At 43.0% G+C, this 19039-nt stretch overlaps 1 protein-coding gene across 3 annotated transcripts in view; it reads right to left on the bottom strand.

The window, feature by feature from the left end:
• Window positions 1–6656: 6656 nt before the first annotated feature.
• sbf2 (SET binding factor 2) overlaps window positions 6657–19039 on the bottom strand; it is a 113345-nt gene continuing 100962 nt past the window's right edge. For all 3 annotated transcript variants that reach the window (XM_085269799.1, XM_085269801.1, XM_085269800.1), the window contains 9 exons: window positions 17547–17732; window positions 16357–16483; window positions 15920–16047; window positions 10912–11136; window positions 10719–10826; window positions 10414–10604; window positions 8884–8971; window positions 8682–8813; window positions 6657–8066 (listed from right to left, as the gene is read on the bottom strand). In XM_085269799.1, coding sequence (XP_085125925.1) covers window positions 7968–8066; window positions 8682–8813; window positions 8884–8971; window positions 10414–10604; window positions 10719–10826; window positions 10912–11136; window positions 15920–16047; window positions 16357–16483; window positions 17547–17732 — 1284 coding nt within the window. In that variant the 3' untranslated portion in view covers window positions 6657–7967. The remainder of the gene's footprint in view (window positions 8067–8681; window positions 8814–8883; window positions 8972–10413; window positions 10605–10718; window positions 10827–10911; window positions 11137–15919; window positions 16048–16356; window positions 16484–17546; window positions 17733–19039) is intronic.

Raw genomic sequence — 19039 nt, 5'->3', positions numbered from 1 at the left:
AAATGTCATTTTGGCTGTTAGAGAAACAGCAAAACTACTCAGGGTGAGATATTTAGTTGTTGAGACTACTTAGAAAATAATTAAAACGAATCCCCCCCCCCCAGTTTAAAGGAAATCACGGGAATTTCAGCTTTGGTTTTGTATTCAGTTAGTCTGGGCTTGTATATCGGACATATGTCATATTATATCATGTATTTGTATTAGGTATTGCCATAGTGAGTGAGCCCGGAGCATTGACAGTTCTTCCACGAATGTTGAGCAGCCTGGTGAACACATCACCTGGGCATGCCTTCACAGCTTTCAGCACGAAAACAATAATAGGGCGTGGAAAATAAAAGTGAAATAATACGGCCCAAAACCGTTTGTAGTTTCAGGCATCCCTGATTCAAAATAGAGATAAAGTTGCTGAACTACTTGAGTCACTACCCAAATATGAATTTAATTGGACTCTGAGCAAACTACTGCCAAAGGTAGAAAAGACATTAGTTTAATTACACGTCGTTTTCACCCAGCTGCGATTCTTTAAGACCGCATGGAGCCAGTGCCTGACTACACAAACAGTACACAATAACAGAACCCATTTATTGTTGTTGTTATTTATTTGTATCCCTACCCTTGTCTTTTCAGTTAGGTAGCTTCATTCAGACTTCTTGAAAAGCAACGCAGATTGGATGCACTGATCTGATTTGCGGCAGATTGAGTGTCACGGAGCGGGCCCACTATCAGCCGCAGCATCACTCCAGAAACTTCCACTTTTGCTGGTGCAGACGCTGAAATGAATATCAGAGAGAATGCTTCGGATCAGCGCTTGGCCTGGTTACCTGTCTGATCGTGTAACAGGTCTTGTAGGTGCTTTACAACATGACTTCATTGTTCCAGTAACCACTAAAGAAGATGAATCACTTGATGCACGTGACATGCAGCGGTGAGGTCTGCGTGTGTCAAAACACATCAGTTTGTGCAACAAAGAACCACTGTTCTTACACGTACTGCTCACCTTTGTCTTCTTCATCCTCATGTTTCAGTGAAAACAGAGACAGCATTGCAGGAACATTGTTTCGGCATCAAGCTGTCATTTCGGGCACTTGTTTGTCTCTCGTCTTGTCAGCCAGGCAGCTCGCCTGCACAATGCACGTTTATAGTTTACAGTAAAAAAGCAACTCGCCTTCATTTGTCCTTCTGAAAGGAAACTGGGAGTTCATTTTGAGTTCAGGAGATGAGATAACGACCTGCACACCGGTCTAACAGTCAGCACCGTGCACATATCTCTATACTGGCAGGTCACTGATAAGATCAGGTGTAGAAACAGATCAGTCAAGGCTCTGAGCTAATAATGTAAACGGGATCGTAGAAAAAAAACACTAAACACAACACAGACTCTGCTTTTATGGGTGTCTTGCATGATGATATACGATTAACAGGGTTTGCTGTGTGATAAACAGATTTGGTGTCCACATTTGTTTTTAAGAGGTATTTATATCTCAGAATCTGAGAAAAATGTGCTGCTTTTTATTGCAAATACTATTCTCAGAATTGTGAGTTTCTGATCTCCGTAGCTAAATTGCACAAGCCCTCTGCATTCCAAGTAAAGGCTATCTCTAGCTGTCTCACCCTCAAGCTCATGTGTTCGAATAGCACCCTAATGCCCATAACCAATCCATCTGATTCCTCTCCAAAACATCCTCATAGAGACTGATTTGAAACTGGAACATCTTATGGGATTGTCTGCTGGTGAAAAAATGTCTGGCAGATGCCTGTTTTCTGGGTTAGATGGCTTCCCACAGTGACCTCAGCCCTGAGCGCTTCTATAGCTGAATGGGCTCAGGGTTCAGCTGCAGAGAGAAACTGTGGGTCACTTACACAGGCAAGTGAAAAACATCAGGGCCTCAGATAAATCACTCAAAATGGGCCAAAGAAACAGTCACGAAAGCAAACACCAGCCCTTAACGATACAAATCAAATGTTTATTGTGCTTTTCTATTCATGGATGAGCGGGCGGTGTCTGGATAAGATCATCTGGAGCATGCACTGGATAATCTAGACCCCCATGTGCTGCCCGCAGTTGACATCACCCTGATTTCCAAGGGTGGGACTCGATGATGTGTGTCAAGCTAAGTGAGATCAGCGTTTGGAAGTGTTCTGCTGAATTTTGGAGCAGGTGCCCGCAGAGAGGCCCGCAAGTTTGTGAAGCGGGAAGGACCCCCAGCAGCGGCGAATGAACTCTCAAGTTGCCTACATGACATGACATTCATGTAAAAATTGCTACATAGCAGGCATTCATTGCAGCCACAGGGCTACATGGATATTAGCCTTGGAGGAGCAATAAAATAAATCAGGATCATCTGTCACTGGGGTATTTTTGGGGCCTGCGGAAAGGCCAATCAGCTTATTTCTGGAGATGTTTTATTGGACAAGAAGCATTTACTGCAGCTGTGACTAAACACGAAGAGCGCGATCCAAAACCAACAGATATGTGCAATGTTTAATTTATAGACCACTTTTGATGTGGAAGCAGCACGCTTCCAGCCAACCAAGACTAATCACAGTGAACTCAAGACACATGCAGCCAAGTTACACAATATCACTGTTACACAGCAATGCATTTAAAACACTGCTGCTTGTAGGGGTAATAGAGGCTTTCATCAGTAATTTGTCTCAAACGTTGAGAAAGAAATCACTTGCACAGGCAGTAATGTACACCACCTCATGCTATCGTTATATAACAGCTTGGAGTTTTCATCCTAAAATACTTATTCAATTGATGTGCATGAATTTGGTGCAATCCGGTCTTAAGGAAGTAAAACCCCCATTTTTATCTCTGGAGAAGATGATTCCTATCATGCCATTCCACACAATCTTGCTGGATAACTTCCGCTGCATCCCAGTATTAACGGGCCAAGGTCCTAATCCCCTTACCCAAAGCAAAATGCTAAATATGATGTGTCATAGACTCTGTCCAGATGTTGGCCTGCTGCAGCTCTGCACCTGCTGCCAGTACAAGCCAGCTGGGAGATTGCATTGCTTGACAAATACTCACCACTTCCCTCCAAAAAAGTGCCTCACCGCTCTTCTTTTGACCTCAGCTTCCTCTCTGAATCAAACCTTCGAGGGACCACACGAGTCCTGTTCTGCACCGCCAACCAGGCGCCACAGCGCCTGAGCTGGGGCTCCTGCCCAGTCCCATATTCATTGTTGGCAAGTGAGACATAGATCATCATCATCCTCTCCAAGCCCTGTTGCTGGCTCAGATCAGAAAACATCAGTTGAAGGGGTGTCTGATTACTGCTCATTGATAGGACATCCTTTCTTGAAGATGAGGTGCTCACACGAGGACAGAAATTACAAATAGTTCTTCCTGTATCCTGTGACTCTATCCTATGTGTGACATGACAGCAAATGATGAGCAGCTTTGTTTTGTTTTTGTTTTACCTTGAACTCACTGCTAAGGTCAGCATTCAGTACTCACTGTACTTCTAGAAAACCTGTTGACAAACCTATGAAATTCATCATGTGATTGTGGTGTGTTAGCACTCACCTTATTGACAGAGCTGATGCTCTGAGATCACAGATAAGTCATAAAACCAGAGTACAGAAGAAGTTAAAATGCCGAGTGCTAAATGAAAAGCCAGAAGATGACCAAATCTATTTTTGTTTATCCTGAAGGGAACATACTGTGAGTGCTAGGACTCGATTGCCATGTGTTAACAGTTACATGGAAAGTTTTCACAGGACTCTATTAAATGATGTGAAAAACTAAGTGTGCTCCATGTTTCAGTTGATTTTAGAAGAGCTTTTAGTGGGAATAACTCTCTCTGCACGAGTCTCTGACACCCCACTCTTCCTTATAATGTTGCTTTAGTTCATTGAGGCTTGATGTGTTGATGCACAGCTCTTTTAACGTCCCTCCACAGCATTTCAGTCATTTTGAGGCCTCGACTATTGATTGGACCATTGCAGCACCTTGGTTCTTTTCTTTTTCAGCAATTCTGTTGTAGATTTGCTGCTGTTGGATAACTCAGTTCAGATCAGCTGTAGCAGTCAGACAGATTGCCTCCCGGATGCTTTAAATAAAGAGCAGTTCTTAGTCGACTCAATGACGGCAAGGTGCCGAAGTCCTGTGGCTGTAAAACAAGCCCCAAATCCTCCACTCTCCATTATCATGCTTGTAGATTTGTATGAGGTGTTTGTACTGCTGTATTTGGTTCTCTGTGCAATACACTGTGCATGATGGCCAGACGTCTCCATTTTGGTCTCATCTATCCAAAGGACATTGTCCCAGAACACTTGTGGTTTGCTGAGATGCAACTTTGCAAACCGAAATTGCGCTGCCATGTTCTTTTCGGAGAGGGGACGCTTTCTCTCAGGAATCCTGTGAGGGGAAAGTTTGACCTTTCTTTCAGCTGTAATCCAGATAAATATGAGCTTCAGCTAACAGAGAAATCATCACTAGCTAGCAGATGGCAGACAATCCAGTCTTACACTGCTGGCTGCTTAGCTTCTACATATAAACCCAAAAACATTCCTTTGGTAAACATTGTCTGAGAATACAAAACAGTTACACAATAAAGTAAACTCTGAGTCATTGTTTTTCGGACACTTATGACAGATGGATGGTGTAAATGTGAGGAGACATAAAAAAATGGCAGGCGATTTATATCTGACCTGACATGATTAGACTGGGAGCTCTAACAACCAGACGATCCACTATGAGCCAGCACTTGGCGACACTGGGAAGGAAGAACTCCCTTTTAAGAATAAGAAACTGGCAGAGCCAGACTCAGGGTGGAGCTGGCATCTTCTTCGACTGGCTGGTGAGTGAGGGGGAAGGAAAAGAGGAAAGGAAAAGAGGAAAGGAGAGCTTCGGGAGTCTGGAACAAAATAACAAATTTAAACACTATTTTTTTTTAACATGGGGTGAAAAGAATCTGGCTGAATCAAATCAAAAGGCTGACTCGCTTTACTCCATGGTTACACATAAATCACTTGATTTAAAACATTATTTTCCTCTTCGATGTCCTAAAACCCTGACAAAACAAACCAAAAATGCCCCTGCTGGTAGTTAGGAGCAGTCAGGGCTCAGAGGTTTCTATGTGAGATTGACTCCTCCAACCTGCATATCAAAGTATCTTTGGGCAAGATACTGAAGCCTTAGCTGCTCCTGATGCACAGATTGGAGTTTGTCTATTTACTACAATGTCACCTTGATTCAGTGCAAACATATCCATAATTAAAAAATTTGTATTGCATTGGTAAAGAAATACCCCCATTTGGCTGTGGGCATTCACTCTTCCCTCTGCTTGCATGGAAACACAGTTGTCATCGAGATTTTGGCCCCAGATCTTCAGCACTCTTTGGGGTCTCCTGGGTGTTTCCCTGTCCCTTTTCATTTTCCACTCCTCCTTCTCCTGCGGTTCAATAACCTGGCCTCCACCTCCTGTTTGCCTCAGCATAATACCCACTCAGATAATGATGCAAATAATAAAATAAAACAAATAAACAAAACAAAAAGACTAATAAGATGAGCTTACAGAGAGTTAAATGTGCTCCTCTTGGAAAATGCAGTTGATTGTGACCTTTTACTGGCAGTGTGAGTTCAGTCTCAGCTCGAGGCCAAGTGTACCTGAGCCAATGTGGGCGCCTAGTTCATACATTCATTTTTGGCAAGACTGTGGGATTACTCAGGGTGAGTTTCTATTTATTTATTTTTTTCACCAGTCCCAGAGGCACCACTTCCATCCAGACAAGGCAGGCAACTGCTTGAAGTCTAGGGGGCATGGGGTTAACAAAGTTTAAACTAGTGCAGAAGTGGCAAAGTGCAAAGTCTGCATGTTGCACAAATAGGAGAAACCTGACTCCCTTCAAGGGGGCCCCACCTGACTGCACTCTCTCCAGCTGAAAGTAGCGTGAATGATTCTGTTTAAACAAACCTAATGACAACAGTGAGAGCCAATCTGTGAAAATGAAGACGAGTTATCCTTCTGGGACTGAAGAAAGACAGGAGGAAAAAGAGGAGAAGAAAAGCAACACAGCAGTGAGTGGAGCGGATAATTACTATTAAATATAATGCTGAAAGAGACACTCGAATAACATAACTTTTACTATCTAGCTATCGTCTTCTGCTTAGCTGTGATAGGGCGAGAGGATTCATCAGCTAATTTGATCCCACGCATCTCCTCACACTACAAAAACTCAAAATCTTACCAAGTATATTTGTCTTATTTCTAGTCACAAGATCTCATTACACTTAAAATAAGACAAAATCAGCTACAAAGCGTCATTCCAGTAAGATACAGGAACTTGTTTCAAGACAGTGAATTTTGAAACTAGAGAATTTTCACTCGTTTCATTTTTCCCCTTATTTCAAGGTAAAATATCTTGATCATGAAACAAGTGAAAATTCTCTAGTTTCAAGATTCACTATCTTCAAAGAATTTCCTATATTAAGAGGTATTGGTGATAAAACACTGGCTGCGGTGCCATCTGTGAATTTTCCCTAGGGCCCCAATAGACTCTAGAATCGCCAGTGCCATTTTAAGGCCCCACTAATCTCGCGCACATGTTCAGATTAGGAAATTCAAAATTAGAAATGGTCATCATTTAATCCTGCCTTTACTTCATCACTAGGTAGAAAAATATATGAGCACAAAAGGAACAGGTAGTTTCAAGTATGTTTGATTTATTTCCAAAAAAAAATAATAAAAAAAAAATAGCGTAACCACAAAACATGGTACAAAGATACAGTAACGCCGCTGATATGGCTGAATAGTTTGTGTTTTTCTTCTTTTGTAATGAAAAACTGTGAAGGCTGCATAAACAGAGGACAGATGGGACGATAAACTCTGAAAACAATCACGTCCTACATGATATATATTCTTTAAAAAGCCCTTAAAAGACAGAGCCTGTCCGAACAACAACAACAACAACAATGTCCATTTCATTTTCAGAAAAACATGTCACCACAAACAAAGAACAGGCCACTCGGGGGGTTTTGTGCACCAGTAACAACACATTGAAGAAAAAAGAAAAGAAAAACTCAGTCACATTAGAATTAAAGTTAGAAAAAGTATACTTATGTTCAGTACATACAGTATATAAAACAACATGTCATGTAGGTATTTACAGGAAAACGTAACGCCACCACACTTACACAGTTACACTTTTAATAAAAATAATAATTTACATTACACGAGACAAAAGTGTTAAACCAGAAGTCAATGAACATTCGACAAAACAGAGGAAACGTCACATTTTTAAATTAAAACAAAACAAAAAATCTCAGGTAACTCATTTGAGCTCACTGTGCAAAATCTTTCCATTTAATCTGTCACGAGGAAACGACACATGCACATTGCCAAGTAATGCCTTTAGCCTCGCTGTCCGCATCTGTCAGAAAGTCTATATTTGATGACGAGTGCATACGTTAGCGCTAAGTGCAAACAAATTGCTTTTTAATGTTGTGCATTAAAAATCTCTGAGTTTTTGGCGGTTCATACGTTTATGTAAGCAGCAATAACTTTTTCCTTGTAGTAAAATAAGATAGAAATTCTTTTACAAGCTTTTTTTTTTTTTTAATGTTTTTAAGTCAAAAACTGAACCCACAGTTTGATTGGCCAGTGATATTGCTTTGATCTATGTACATCTAGAACAGGATAACATGTCCTTGGTAGTGCAGTCCCCTAAAACCTCAGCTTATGTTTACTTTATCCCTGTCAGGGGGGTGGGAGTGGGGCACGCTGACAGCAGAGGCAAATTTGGTCACCCGATTCCAACTGAAGCTCACCTGTGGAGTGATGACAGGTTGCTAAGTAACAGGCAGATAGGTGGATGGAGAGTATCCATCCTCCACTACCAGGCACTTAATTCACTGTTTGGTCCCCAAAATGAAAGACATCTAAAAGTTGGATAAAGCAGCTGTCGCGTCTCGACCGCCCGACGCTGCCTCTGATGTCGGTGATGTCGTGTTTACTTCACGCATCAGAGATGCAGTTCTGGATCTTGTCTATCCACACTTGAGCGCTGGGAGCATCTGAGGCACAGAAGTTGTAGACTCTCTTGCTGGTCTTCAGCTAGAGGACAAATGGGTGGAAGGACAAAAGGTTAAATGGCAGCAAAAAGGGCAACAATGTCACAAATTTTCATCCCAATTTAGCACACATTTTAAACACGTTTACAGAATTCCTGCTGGATTGTTGAGGATCAAATACTTATTTCGCTCGAAGACGTGCAAATTGATGCATTACTTTCATGTAAGGTTTTTTTCTCTGGATGTTTCTGGCTAGAAAATGGACGGATGGACCAGGTTTCTTCACAATTGAGCAAACTTCCCTGAAATTTACGATGGGATCAAAAAGCTGTTTCCCTCACTGTACGTTCCTACCCTCACCTGGTCTCAATCTCTGAGTAGCGACCGAAAGAATAATATTATAGATGGCGTAGCTCTCCCTTAGTGACAGCGGTAGGAACTCAGTCATTCAGGAGGGAATCAGACTAAAGCCTCTATGACATGCTGCAGTGCAGGCAGCGAACTCACGTCAAGTAGTTTTTCTATAAAACATTTTGGGAAAATACCGACACCCATAATGCAACACTCTATGCAAGACCATATTAATCCAATTGTATAATATAAAAACAACTTCCAGATAAAATATAATATGTAGACCAGTGAATAAATGTGTACTCACATCAAAGAAAGCCTTTTCACTGATGTGCTTTGGAGCTCCTATAGTGGGCGCGGCCGTCATCACGGACTCCACCTCTGCTAGATCGATGTGGCCTCTGCAGTTCGTGTCCTCGCCGGTGTCGTAGTACCTCATCTGCAAAGACGAGACTGTTAAACCTGCAACCGGTCACTCAAACTACAGCAGGGTAGTGCAACCTGCTCACCTGGTGTTTTGTAATGTCCAACACGAACCAGCGAGGCTTCCAACCTTTCAGCAGTGCTCCACGTTTATACAGGACGCCCTCATAAGACCTACAAAAATAACAGTTGTAAGATTGGATGTTATGCGTCGACACTTTTAACCTCACATTAGTCTTAAAAGCAGAAATCACAAGAACTCTGGTATTTTGTTAATTGCGATTTTAACCGATTCCATCAGAGTCAGAGTCCCAAGGAGAGCAGCTGACAGAGGTAGTCATGAAATTTTGGATGAAGTCTGCATTAGCCAAAACTCCTGGCTCCAACTCCGCACATATCTCCGACAGAAGTAGCACACGCTGCTTCACAAAAAGCCACAACTAAACAGTTGGCACCCTTTCTCCTCATCCTCGTTGTCATCTGTTCATGAATTTGCTATCTTCCACTACACATGAACCTATAAATGAACCCATATGCTGACTTCAGTGTCCTCCACGTTTATGTGATGTGTAGTTAGTGGATACGGTTCCTTCAGAGGAGTCGCCAGGGCACCAGGGAACATGACACCTGACGCCTTGCAGTGAAAATTCAGTGTTTTATTTATGATTTTCACTGTTTTTGTGTCTGACTTCCTGTCTGCCTGATGCAGCTTCATCAAAAATAGTCGTTGGGCATATTTTTTTTAGCAAAGCAGAGTAAAGAGGACTTTATGCTCGAGCAGTGGGAGAGTGACCTCTTTCAGGTCCACTCCGGCGACCGCCTGCAGTGAGCTCTGATGTCAGATGGAGGCAATGTTCAAATATGTGCTACAAACGGTCTGTGGCCCACTGTTGTTCGTGTTGCTGTCGGTCTAACAGCTAACCATGTAGGAGGGTTGTGTTAAAAACAATGAATGGTGTCACTGCAGCCACTGTCCGTGCTTTTCGTGTTTTATTTTTTGATAGTTGTTTTGTTTTTGCAGTTCTCCCGTTCCCGGTGAACTCTGCTATCCTGCTGTGTTCGGCACTAGCTTCCAGTCAGGATCTCGGGCGGGCGAAAACCCCTCTCCACCCTCTGTCCTGCTAAAAAGTGGACAAATTTGTGGGACCACGAGACATCAGAATAATGTAGGACATGTTTTGTGATTTGGATGCAATGAGAAGGTGTTGAAACATGGAAAATGCTCGCTGATAAGTAATATCTGGTTTCTGATTTACTTGCTTCATCTGTTAAAACTTTAGCCTGTCCGAACATTATTTGAATCAGGAGGAGCACGTATTACACTGAAAATATACTCATTTTTTTTAAACATAAAGTAGATTTTAATGACCGTATGTCCACCTCAGGAAACGATCCAGATATTGGAGCCAAAAGACTGTACTTTAACCTCACAGTAATTGTAAAATTACACACCCAGAGTTTAATAGAGTACAGACAATTCTCACAAAACATGACACACAGCGTACCAGAGCGCTGACTCATTTTCCAAAACTGGACTGGCCCCTCGGCAACAGCTTGTCAGCGAAACAAATGTGGACTTCTAATTTGTTCCGGAAATCGGGAAGTTCACGACCCACCTGTTCTCCTCGCTCTTGGGGGTGAACTGGTTGTAAAGTGTTGCGGCGCGGCGGTTGATCCCATTGGCTGTGGCGGTGCTGTGGTCCTCTACCAGAGCGCTGTCTGGCAGGTGCAGCATGGAGCGCCGCTGGAAGGCCTGCAGGTTAGGTGTGGAAATGAGGCCTGAGATGGACAGCGAATCCTTACAGAGCTACACACGAACAAAAAAGAAAAGAAATATTTAGACAATTAAGCAAATGCAAAGCATATGACTGCCCTTCTATGTTCAATCATAACATGTCATAAAGACTCCTCCAGCACGCACATTTCCCTCTTGCTTGAGGTCCTCCTGAATGCTCATTCTGACTCTTTCCAGAGTTGTCTGCCATTTTTCCGGGGCCTGATTAAACTCGCTCTCTAACCTCTCGATGTCCTGCAGCACAAAGAAGAGCCGAGTAAAGTTACCCACAAAATGACAAACAGAACAAACATTTTAAACAAAAGCTGGGGTCTCTTACAGTGAGAAGCTTGGTGATGGCGTCCGGCTGGGCGCGGCTCACGCTGCTGTAACACGGCCAGACAATCCTCCTCTTGCTGTTGGAGATGGTGTGCAGCTCCTCCGAGCTCTCCACCCTCACAGCCATCGTCCTCCAGTCGTAACACGGCCCAGTCGACAGGGTCTCCTCTGTGAAGAAGTCCCATTTATTCAGGCTGAGGATGCTGATAGAAGGCTTCAGGATCACCTGAAACACAGACATCACATGGCTTTAAGGAGAATTTAATCTAATTCTTTAATCTAATTCAGTTTTATTTGTATAGTTCGTCTATAGGGTTTGCTACTAATCGAATGAATTGGTTGTTTTATCCCAGTCCAGCATGCCAAAGCACACCAAGGTGCATTCATTGGACTGTGAGCGTGTGAATGTTAGGTTAGAAAAGCCACCAGTGCTACCCTTCAGCCTCCCAGCTGATGTAACTATGGTATGAATTCAAAAATTCGAGGTAATTTCAGAAGCTAAAGGTCACTGAGATTTCAACTTATCTGAGATCAAGTTATTGTCTTCATAAACTTGGGTGTCTGCACCAGCAGCTCGCCTGTTGTTGCGACAACAATTCCCCATCAGCCTTTCATGTTTTTTTAAGAGGTTCTAGAAATGATCAGTAGAGTTTGCTTCCCTCTGTTCCAGAGTTTGTGGCATAAACTAGGGCTACGTCCACACTAGCCCGGATAGATTTGAAAACAGAGTTTTCGTCTGAAAACGTTCCGCGTCCACACTAGCGTTTTAAGTCGTTGTTCACAGAGTTGTTCGTCCACATTAAACGACCGAAAACGCTTATTCCAGTCCTGCGCACGCGCAAAAGCGAGTGAGAATTCAAGAATTTGAAGAAAAGCTATCTGGAGCATGTACAAACTCATATTAATCTTTTGTAGGGCTGTCAAAATTGACAGCAATCAAAACAACTGCTGTATAATGCCCTCCGCTATCTTTGTTTAATTGGCCACATGACTGCGTCACATGACTAAAATGCGTCATCGCTTTAGAAAGTCTGCGTTTCCGAGTGTCCACACTGCAACGGGACAGCTGCGTTTTGAAATGTATGCGTTTTCGAGAGCGTTTCCAAAACGCTGCGTTTTTCCTTGAGGAAAACGCCGTCTCCCGTCCACACTGAGACGGTCCAAACGAAAACGCATTAGTGTGGACGTAGCCTAGGAAAGCTGCATCACTGACAGGTTAGCGGTGCAGAGATTAAAGAAGATTCAAGACCATTTAGGATTTAATATACACATGGGAGGATTTTTAAATCAACTCTGTAGAATACTTGAAGCCAACATAGCGCTGCTAAAACTCGACTTGTGTGTTTAGCTTGTATGAAGTCTCGATACGCAGCAGTATGCTGACCCTGGAAAGTCCAACAATCTACTGTGGCAACACAATGTGTAACGACTGTCTCCTTGGTGCTTTCCTATGATGATGCTCAACTTGAGATCAAAATCAGCAAATGATAAACAAAATAACTGACTGTTCAGTCTCTGTAGTTAATAAGTGTCAACTCCAAACTCACGTTGGCCACTGTAACCAAATTCTTGGTCATATATTAGGTTATTCTTTAAAGATTAGTGAAAAGTCAGTTTCCAAGATTTATATTAAAAAAATGTCTGAAACAAATTCTTTGCTGAACTTTATCTCATCTGGTCCGGCTGTGAACAGCCAAACAGCCAACCTTTAGTCCGACGAGAAAAACAAAGAAATGTTTTCACCCTGATTCACTTTGTTTCGGACAGACTTTCAGACCAAGCACAGGAAGCGGACCAAAAGCTGAAAACCAGGTCATCAGACTGGTTATCCGCATTAAAACGACACATGACGTTCACTTCGGCAACAATGTGGGCGAAGACCTATTAGGTGTGTGCAAGTTTTACTAAAATCTGACCGATACTCGAACAGGAGGAGTAGCTTCTTGGAAAACTGTCTGGAAAAGGAAGCAGCACAGTTTGAATGAAGACCCATTGTGTACAAATTTAATTACATTTTGACCAATCCTCTGGGAGGAGGAGCGTCTTTTCACGACGCCCCATTACAGGTGTAGATGCAATGAATGTTTCTCTATAAACAGAGTATCTTTAAATGCTTTATTCATTGAGAAGATGACAAATCACCATGACATCCACCCCTGCTCTAACCTGTCACTGTCAATGAGAGCAGGATGGAGGTACATAGTGTAACCACCTGTGGAGTCCCTCAGCCTCCTGGTAGATACACAGATGGTATGAATTTCAAACTCGTATGTCGGGTCGTTCTCGACTTAGTGCATTCACAAACTTGGGTGTTGATGTGGGTCGCTAATTTCATCTGCCCGCCTACCCGGCAGGTTGACGACAATACCCCGTGAGCCTTAAGCGGACACAACTAAACTAAACATATTTTAGGTGTGAAAATCAACCTTCATCAGCGAAAATGTTGGACTATGAAGCTTTCTTGGTGTCTACTGACTGCAGTCCAGGCTTCAGGCAGTTGTGATATTAAAATGATCCCTTCACGTTGGCGCTAGCGACAGTGATGGCAAAAACGTTCCACTTTGCGCAGATGAAACAAACTCAGTGTTTTAGCCTCAAACTCTGACAATAAATCATTCAGCTCGGAGGAGCCAAAACATCCAAGTGTAGCACGTTTGAGCGCTGCGTACTTTAAAAATAAAATATTATTGTAAACATGTTTGATCAGTGCACAGGCTACAAGATAGGACAGGCGAACGATTTGCCGTGAGTACTCAGGATTTGGCTGGAACATTTGTTTTCAGTCAGCTACACGGCAGAATTTTATTATTAATGCCGTTCAACCTTGAAACACTAATCCTCATCTTATTTTTGTATATTTATGTTTGCATGTGGTGTAACCACAGACCTACAGATGACGAGGATTTCTTCGGTGAGGAGATCTGATCCAGTTCTCAGTGTGTCACATCATTTACAGGAACTTTGTTTTTCTATCAGTCTCTGAAGAAAATATAAACTAAAGGTCCACAATACCATAGTTACCGATTAAAGTTTTGCTTACATGTGACAGTAGCTTTCCAACATTTTCCATCATTCCATTAAGGGAACAAGGCCCCAGTCACAGGACTACAGACTCGTCTACAAGCATCTGGTTGCTGAGAAAATGCTGGGAAAACGATTCTAAAGCACCAGACATGCAGCCCTGCAGCCCCTTAGCAACCGAATGTCACCAGGGAAAAACATGTATTCCACAAACAGCTGGCAAAAACCTCCTTGTGATTGGTTTGGCTTCTTACACCTTGCTGCCATCTTAGTTTGCACGAAGTGACAGACTTGTCTACAAACACCGTCCCCAGCTGCTCTTCGGCCTGAAACTATGAAAACTGACACAAACCAGGAATGGAGACCATTTGACTTCAAAGTAAAAACATGTTGGCTGCAGCACTGAGGAGCAACTTTTACTTTGAAGGCAAACCTGTTGCTCAGGAGGTAGAGCAGGTCATCTACTAATTGGAAGGTTGTTGGTGGTTTGATCCCTGGTTTCTGCTCCAGTCTGCATTAATAAGTTTCCTGGGGCCATACTGAACCCCAAATTGATCTCACATGCATTCAATGGAGTGTGACTGTTAGATAGAAAGCACTTAGGCTTAAAAAGTGCTTGAATAAAGGAGGCAAGTTGTATAAAGTGCTATATAAAACCTGTTCCATGTAACATTTCTTGTTTGCATCACGCTTGCTCGGCTAGTAGTTAACGTTTATTGGCAAACAAACATGAAAAACTACAGGCAATTGTGGCAATCTGTTAGCAACCTAAGCAGTTGAGATTTGAGGGTGATTTGCTTACGTTTGCTGTCAAAGTAAATGGTCAAGTGTTAAATGGACTGGTTCTTCTACAGAGCTTTTTATCAGCACATGAGCACTAACAATGCTTTATCTTATTTACACACACATTCATACAAGCACTTTTTTCGACATCCAAGTACCTTCTATCTAATATTTACACACACTCCAATAAATGCATAGGGAGCAACTCGGGGTTCAGTACATTGCCCAAGAATGCTTTGGCATGTAAACTGGAGCAGCCAGGGATTGAACCACTAACCTTGGATGACCTGCTCCAGGAACCGCTGCCAACCAGTTGGAGAATACACAGTTCCCTAACAACTGGTGGCTGCGATCCAATCCAATACGGCAAATAAGCCTCGAGCAATGTTTGTGTGATGCCACGTGGAGGTAGAGGAATCACTGACCCGTATTTTATCCTGCAGTGGGTGAAGTATCCTGATCATTTACATCAGGGGTGTCAAACTCATTTTACTTCACATTCAGCCCACTTTGATCTTAAATTGGTCAGACCAGTGAAACTCACCTTTCTCTTGGTGTAAAGCACTTTAACTACGCATTTAACCCATTGATCTTTATATACAAACAAACAAATAGATTTTTTTTTTTACATGTTAAAGAAAAGCGTGTCAATACGACTCTTTGGGCTTAAATTGTAAGAAATAAATGTGCAAATTGACACAAAAAGTTCTGTTAGCTCATGCATACACTGTCCTGTAATTATGTATGTTTCTGATGTAAACCAATTGTAACAAGCATACATTTCTATAGCAGACAGTAAAAAAGCATTTAATTGTTTATCTAATGTTTGTTTGACACCCCAGATTTACATGGTAAAGTAAGGTGAGAACATTTTTAAGTAGCCTAATCAAATATTTTATAGCTATCCAGCTTTTATATCTGGACCCTCCTCGAATACTTTAAATGATTCATAGTTCAAAATGAGCCTACACTCGGTGCTCGTCTTCTTTTAAGACCAGTTTCACTTTTTCTGATTGGTTGGCCTTCACAAACAGAAGTTTAGGAGAGCAGGTGTGTGACACTGCTGTCCTCATAGTCATGTTATGTTTATGCTGAAGGCTCTGGCTACTAAACATCCTTCTCTGGATCCACAGCTGCACGAATCAACTATAGCTGCCTGATGTATAGGTTAAGGTGAAGGACAGAAACTTGAAGGAAACACTCACTTCATTCTCAGAGGGGCTGTACAGATAGTTGAAGAAGATGGGACTCCTCCGGTGCATCCTGTTGATGCAATCCCAGATACAGATGCCTCTCCGGGCCTGCTTATCACCCTTATCCTCAAACAACAAGCCTGCAAAAAAACACACAGGATAAGCTGACGAGGATGTGAAGCCATTACTGTTTTGACTGATGTAACAGCTTCCTGGGTAGCTGTGTGCATTCATATCAGAGATCTAGTTTCCTTTATTTACAATGACAGAAAAGCCAGAATCTTGCTACCCAGGGAAGTGGTGTTGACGAAGAGGGGCCAAGAATCTTTTCAAATCAATAAAATTGTTGTGACTGTTAAGGAAACCACCATAGGTTCATAATTCTGTGTAACAAAGCATTTTTAGAGAAGAAGAAAATAAAAGATCCCCTCTGGTTAAAGGACACTGACCGTGTTCCAAGCGCTCGTAGTCAGAGTCCAACAGGAAGTTCTTGAAGCGGTTAGAGATGTGATGATAAGCCAGGAACTTCAGATAATACTGATTAAACTCAAACTCCAGAGGATGCTGCTCCAAAATCTGCAAGGATATGAAAAGATGGATAAAGACAGTTAGAAGGAGGTCAGCGTGTGGGCGACAGCTGCACCGTGTCCCCGTGTAGCGACGTCGCATCTATCCAGTGTATAAATGACCAATCGGAAACAGGAAAGAACCTCTCCCGCCTCTGTGAGGGCAAAGGTCAGTGATATCATTGCCGTCAGACACAATCCAGACTGAGCCAGCATGACTGCTGCTCCACGGTTCCCATCAAGCGGTGCGAGGTGGCCAATCACGGTGTCGAAAATTTGAGGCCACCTGGGTCTGCTGGCAAAAACAACAGCTGTTTTGGAGATGAGGCACTTCTATTTTGAGCTCTTGTCCGAATCCCCTGCTTCACCCCTCGTTTATAGCGCTCCAGACCCCCGGGTTCCTGCCAAACCGTCTTAGCTGCCAAGCCTTCGGTTTCAAAAGACAAATGCAGAAACTATGTGTTGATGTAAGTGTATGGGAGTGGGCCTGTGTGACCCGAGGAGACACAAAAAACCCCCACTGCACTCTCTAAAGTTAGTATTTCAGAACAGACCCGGTTCTCCGGAAATCATCTGTGTGTGTGTTTCATTCTTAACTTGAGCCCCCTCTCCCCCCCAGCCCACTTCCCCCAAATCCTAAAGCACACGCAAGCCTTCCTAGAGACTCTCAATCCCCAAAACTGTAATCTTCCACATGCGGCTGTAAACAAGCACTAAAATGTGAAGAAATGCCGAAACACGTGAACACGTACATACAGCTCAATGCTGATCACTGTACTCATGGACCATCTGTGCAGCAGCCTCGCTGCTCACTCCCCGGGTCCAATATGTTGTTGTGATTACACGTCCCGTGTTGGAAAGTGCTAAACTAAAACAATGCACCGTTACTGACAGCAGAATCGTTCGCTTTGACCCCTCGCTCACCTTTTCACTTTTCGAGGAATGTGATGAGCTCACGAACAAGCAATGAATGACATCCAGTCATGAGGGGAAAAGTGGAGAAGAGTCACGTAGCAGGGGCAGAGATCAGGGTTCAGCGTACCTGTGGTACCTATGGCAGAAGTGAGACTCACCTGGTGCACACAGTCCAGGAATTGGAGGAAGATGGGCGTAAAGCCGCTACCCTGGCTGCTGGGGCTCAGGTTGCTCCTCTGGCTGAACTTGTGGCCGAAAGACAACCATTCTTTCTCCAAAAGGACCTGAAAACCCTCAAGAGTCCGGTAGAAAGGATCGCTCAGCAGCTGCACCAAGGACACAACCTGCCGAGAGGAAGAGAGAAGCTGGCTAAGGAAAAACCCTCAATACACAAGTTCAACTTGAATGAAACAAACAAACACCCTGCAGTGTAAGAGCATGTTGTTCACATCACAGATAACTCTGGGATTAGTGGACAACCTGCTCTATCATCTCAGCCAGAGCTGCTCCTCTGGAAATATTGAGAAATAAACACATTTTATGAACGTTTTGTGAGATGCATTTAGCCTTTCTTAGTAAGTAAGAAAAATTGATTGATTGAATCGTGCTCTCGATGTAATTTATCTCACACACAAATGCAAATATGTCATCAGCCAATCATATGGCAGCAACTCAGTGCATTTAGGCATGTAGTAAAGATGCCCTGCTGAAGTTCAAACAGAGCATCGGAAGTGGGTGAAAGGGTATTTTAAATGACTCAGAGCAGCGTAGTTGTTACCGTTAGACACGTTGATCTGAGTATTTCAGAAACTGCTGATCTACTGCGAGTTTTCCAAACGACCATCTCAAGAGTTTACAGAGAATTTTTCCAAAAGGAGAAAAATCTTCAGTAAGTGGAAGCGTGTGATAATGTACAGTAACCCGAATAACTGCCTGTTAAAACAAAGGCATGCAAAAGGTCATCCTTATATAACACCTCACACTTCGAAGTGGAGTGGCTACAGCAGCAGAAGACCACACCAGGTGCTGCTCCTCTCAGATAAGAACAGGAAACTAAAGCTACAGTTCAGACTGGAAAAACATGACCTGGTGCGATGTCTCGATTGGGTCTGAATTTTGCAGTAAAAACATGAAAGCACGGATCCATCCTGCCTTGCCTTCAGGCTGGTGATTTAATGGTGTGGAGGAAATTTTCTTAGTGCACTTTGGCCCCTTCATGCCAGCGGGATGGATCTGCAGCTGATAAATCTGCAGGAAGTGTGTGATGCTATCATGTCAATATGGACCAAAATCACCAGTACCTTGTTGAATTTATGAAATGAACAATCTGAAGGTAAAAGAAACAGGTATAGCTATGAAAATTCAGATTTCTATTGTGTTTATTGTATCTGCTAGCATACAGACTGATGAGCCACAAAGGAGAGGAACCCCCATTCACTCGTATGCTGCTTTAACAGGTACCTCCCACTACAACATCCTCCCCGATGACTGCAGCCTCTTCTAGCAGGACACTGCGCCTCACCACAGACACTAATAAAGGAGGTCTGAGTGGTGATCCCACCTTTAATCTTGGGTTGTTCTGGTGACATGAAGGGCGCCTGATGGCTTTAATGCTGTGCCTGATTTGCCAGTACCTACAACACGACCTACT

Source organism: Mchenga conophoros, linkage group LG1 (genome assembly GCF_057382185.1).
Source record: "Mchenga conophoros isolate Kocher_MC1m ecotype Shallow Benthic linkage group LG1, M_conophoros_male_GT1.1, whole genome shotgun sequence".
NCBI classification, from domain to species: Eukaryota; Metazoa; Chordata; class Actinopteri; order Cichliformes; family Cichlidae; genus Mchenga; species Mchenga conophoros.
This window is presented reverse-complemented; position numbering and strand designations above follow the sequence as displayed.